The sequence below is a fragment of the Monopterus albus genome, unplaced genomic scaffold, assembly GCF_001952655.1.
Source record: "Monopterus albus unplaced genomic scaffold, M_albus_1.0 scaffold155.1, whole genome shotgun sequence".
NCBI classification, from domain to species: domain Eukaryota; kingdom Metazoa; phylum Chordata; class Actinopteri; order Synbranchiformes; family Synbranchidae; genus Monopterus; species Monopterus albus.
The window spans coordinates 766,941-771,761 of NW_018128035.1; the positions used below are offsets into that span (position 1 = coordinate 766,941).

Here is a 4,821-nt window from a genome sequence, read left to right on the forward strand (position 1 = left end):
CACTCGACCCTCTGGGCTGAAGAAACAGTAGGCAGAGGAGGTTTAAACAGCTTTGAATGTGTGACGTTTCTGTCCACTGAAACTGGAGATTTAAATACAGGATCTATATGTGTGACCACATGACTGCTTGTTGGTGCTGCATTCAGGTTTATCACATGAACTCAGTTATAATAATCATTTCAGCTACAGTGTGCTTCACAGGGCGGAGACAAGGGAAGAGGACAGAAGAGAAAATGAAACGAAGCAAATCTAGTTGACATCTCACTGCCCTGGAACGACTCCTCAGATGCTGCTGGAGGGACAACTGTCCTGTTTAAACCAGCAGATGGGCTAAATACAGGCCCCCAACCCTCAGTTTGAGCAACAGAACTGAGGGAAAACAAATCCACCGACCTCTTCTGGTAATGTCCGTCAAACTCAGATCTGTGCGCAGGACGTCCAGCTGCCCCGGTTTAACAAGTGAAGCTGTGAAAAACAGACATGCTGGTGTTTTTCATGTTTCAGCCCATTAAGCACAAATTGTGTTTATTTTGTGTTTAGTTGTTCTGTGTCTCTATGTGTCATCTGACTGACTTCCACCAAGGGGCCCACTCTGTTCCGTTTAAATGCGGAGGAACAAAGTGACTTTAGATGCACAAGCAGGGAGGGCGTTTTGATCTCTCAGCTCTGTCAGCCACAACAAACAAGTTAAATCAAGTTCAGTGTCTGTTTTGACTGAATCTGGAAGTGGATGATGTGGAGAATGACAACGGATGTGGGATCTGTCACTAACGGGCTAAAACATGGAGAAGCAGCAGAACAGTCCTCAGAGTGGATTCGCTGGGCGTGGTGGCGTGTTCTGGCCCGATTTTATCCATCAGTCATTTCGTATGCTCACATCTGCCCCATCTGGTTTTCAGCAGCCAGATGTGTTGCTTATCATTTCTACCCCCCAGTTTGTCTGTCAGGCTCTTCTCTGAGCCACATGACCACTCTCATTGCTGTTACCCTTCATCCCTCCAGCATCTCCTCTGCACCCCCCACCTCTCCAGCTACCACATGTATGTCTTCGTCGTGTTGATCTGACTGCCCCCTGCCTCCTCCTCCCTGACTCCTCTCTCCCTTTCCTCCTCCTCCTTGTCATCTTTGTCCTTCTCGGCCTCGCTCTCCCACAGGGTGATGAGCGGCGGGTACAGCTCGTTCAGCGGGATGGACATGGCGTGCTGCACGTACTTCTTCAGCGAGTGGCCACAGGACTTATGCTGCTGCACGCGGCGGCCCATGTAGACCACCAGCAGTGCCATGATGGACAGAGCGAACATGGAGCCCATGACGGCGGCCAACGCCACGCTGCTGTGCCGTGACGCCACTGGCTCCACTGAGAAATCCGCCTCTTTGGTGGTGATGTTGAGACAGGACGTGTGGACAGGAGAGGAGAAGGAGGAGGATGGAGAGATGGAGGTGGGAGAGGAAGAGGGGGAGTTGGGGGGCGGAGGGGAGGAGGAGACGGTGAGGCAGACGTGGTACTCTGTGGCAGGAAGCAGGTGAGTCAGGTTGTACTCCTGAACATCTACTGGGACCTGGAGGGGGAGGGGGGTATTAGTTTACATGTAGACAGGGGTGGAGAGGGTTGATGTGCTCACCTTGGCAGTGTAGCTGATCTGAGGATTGTCAATGTGCACAGTGGCACTGGTCCACCGGGGCACAGGTAGGGGGACGTCCTGCTGGTTCAGACCCGCAGAGGAAGGCCCTCTGCCCGAATACAGCCTCCACTCCAACAGCACCGACTGAGCGTGCACCACCTGCACAGCAAACAGGAAGCCACAGCAGTAAATCTCCACCAGAACCAGTGTTCTGATGACAGTGATGGTAAGAAATAGATTCATATTCCACATGAGTACAGAGAGATACAAAGCCATGTGCTTCACACAGGAAGCAGTGCTGGAAGAAGAACTCGGGTCCTTTAAAGACGAACGTCTCGATTTTCAGTGACACAACTGGTAGTAAATCTAAATCACATTTATCTTACTGCCCATCATACTTCCTGAACACAGACATGTGGGTTCTGTCTCCTGCACGAATCTGTCAGGTGGCACACACAAAATACGCAGGCGTTTCTGTGTAGAGGAAGCATGGAGGGAGGTGAGATGGACGCCATTTAGACAGGCTACCAGTTATTACAGCCCTGCTGAAAACAGGAAATGTAGAAATACCACAGTGTAGAAATGCAGGTACCTTTGCCAGCACCACCAGAGAGGCTGCAGCACTGGACGAGTTCCCCAGCCAGGGCTGCTGTCTGCTGGGCTCCCCATCCAACCAGTCTCCCCTGTCCGACCACCAGCCCACGGACCCCTGAGAGTCCACGAAGACTGAGATGCTCTTTGTGTCTGCCCCCTCCGTGTTCCATGCTACACAGGTGTACACACCTGAGAGACAAACACACACACACACACACACACACAAACACACACACACACACACACACACACACACACACACACACACAGAGTTTATTCTAGTCAAAATTATGATGAATGTTCTAAGTAAACATCAAAACGTGAAGCACTGCATGTCTTCATCAGCTACTTTTATGTCAGTATATTTAAACACACAAAACACATTAAAATCTGAATAAAAACACATGAAGAAGATGCAAAATCCAGTGTTAAGGTATATTCCAGAATTTCCCTCTGGGTATTAATAAAGTCTCTATCTGCACAAAATCACTCAACAAGTACATTTACTTTACATTTACATTTACAATAAGTAACTTTCCAGCCCCGTGTAGGTCCAGTTTGTGTCTCTAATACCGGATAATCACTTTTTGAGACTTGTATTTTGACAATCACAGTTAAATTACAGAAGTACTGGTGTATATTTTTGATTTTACTCCTTGGGGGCGCCTTGCTTTCTGAGCGCCCCCTGTAGGCTGGATGTGATTCAGCGTCTCAGACGGACCTGCATCTGACGGCTCAGCGTGTTCAATCACCAGTGCTCTGGGCTCCAACACAGGATGCTTCTTCTTCCTCTTTAGGCCATGGCCCTCCTCTGATATGATTGGTTCAGCCGCCGCCTCTGAGCTCACCTGCCCAGGTATAAAGGAAACAAACATAAAAAGATTGATCTTTAATCGTTGGTTAAGATGTATGGTTATATTATTAGATATACTTTATCATATTAATCAGAACACACTGTTACACTAAATGTTTTAATCAGGTCAAGTTCAGGACTCAAATTCAGCCGTGCCATCAGGTATGGCTCGTCTGTACGACAGATCTCAGTTTTAGGCACAACTCAGGTGCACCAACACACACCCATTTGCACAGCTATCTTTGGGAAGACATTCACTGACATAATGCACCCCCTATCATATCCTAACCCCAACCTAAACGTGATTCCAACCTGAAGCCTAAAACCAAGTCTGAGCCATCAGACAGCCCTTAGAAGGCCTGAGGACCTAACAAGTCATCACAATGCAGAAATGTCCCTACACTGCAGAGATGTCTTCATGGTGTAGCAATGTCCTCACAAAACAAACTGGCCCTCACAAAGATAGCTATACAATACATAACACACGTGACTCCACCCACCTTGTCTCCAGTGGGCGTCACCCAGTAGAACTGAGGGGCAGGGTCAGCATCCGCCCAGCACTCCAGTGTGATTGGCTGCCCGGCACTGACATTCATGGCTGGCGGAAAGGCGTGTGGAGAGATGTGAGGCAGGCAGCTGCTGGGCCCGCCACCTCCTGCAGCTCCCGACCAATCAGCTGAGACGGTGAGGAGCAGAGGGTGATGGAGGACTCCAGAAGCTTGAGGCGTGATTGGTTGCCAAGGTGAGGAGCCCAGGAGGAGAGGCAGTCACATCGCAGGGGATTAGAGTAAAGAGATACCTCCTCCAGGGAGGGCAGGGAGAAGAGGAGGTCTCCAGAGAGGAGGCTGAGCTGGTTATTATGGAGGAGGAGAGTCCGGAGGGAGGACAGGTCGCTAAATGGGGAGGAGAGGATTGAAGGAAAAGAGAGGAGAGAAGGAGGAGAAAGGAAATAAGTAGAAAAGAGGAAAGGAATCAGGAAACAAGTAGAGGAAAGGAAACAAGGAGAAGAGAGGAAGGAAATAAAGGAAGGGGAAGAAGGAATGAGGAGAAAATGAAGAGGGAGCAAGGAGGAAAAGGCCAAGGTGGAAATGAAGACAAGAGAGCAGCAGGTGAATGAGGAGGAGGATGAATAAGAAACATACGAGACATGAGTTAGGAAGTGATGAGGATGGAAGGAACAAAGGATGAAGAGGGGGAGAAAATGAGAAGGAGGTAGAAGAGAGATTTGTTCTTGTGTGAAATGTGAAAAGACTAAAATGTGTGAAACCATCCAACAGAGTTGAAGTGTTTTGGCACTGCTGCTCACCTGAAGGCCTGCGGGTCGATGTAGGACAGGTGAGGGTTGTTGCTCAGCTCCAGCTTGGCGATTTCCGGAAGGTTGTGAAAAGCCTCTCGTTCCACCATCAGCAGCTCCTCCATGTTGTTCAGACTGAAGCCGAACACAGCGAACACAGCGAACACATCTTTGAAAGCACAATGTCTACACAGGACTCCAAACAACACAACGTGACGGAACCGCTGAAGCCTGTATCTGATTGGTTTGAGAACAGCAGGAAGGTGGGTCTTATCTAATAGGAGACTATCACAGGGATTTAAAAAGCAGGGGAAACTGAGGGCTCAGAGGTGGACTCGTCCATCACCTAAGCTGAAGTCACTGAGGTAGTCAAGAAGCTTCTCGGTGGCAAGGCACCGGGAGTGGATGAGATCCGCCCTGAGTACCTTAAGTCTCTGGATGTTGTTGGGCTGTCTTGG

General features: G+C 49.3%; 1 protein-coding gene across 1 annotated transcript in view; it reads right to left on the minus strand.

Moving 5' to 3' along the window:
- Positions 1-6: 6 nt before the first annotated feature.
- Positions 7-4,821, minus strand: part of LOC109968629 (leucine-rich repeat neuronal protein 1) — a 20,943-nt gene continuing 16,128 nt past the window's right edge. The window contains 7 exon segments of the mRNA XM_020615015.1: positions 7-1,559; positions 1,623-1,781; positions 2,215-2,405; positions 2,938-3,064; positions 3,570-3,718; positions 3,721-3,962; positions 4,376-4,498. Coding sequence (XP_020470671.1) covers positions 1,032-1,559; positions 1,623-1,781; positions 2,215-2,405; positions 2,938-3,064; positions 3,570-3,718; positions 3,721-3,962; positions 4,376-4,498 — 1,519 coding nt within the window. The 3' untranslated portion in view covers positions 7-1,031.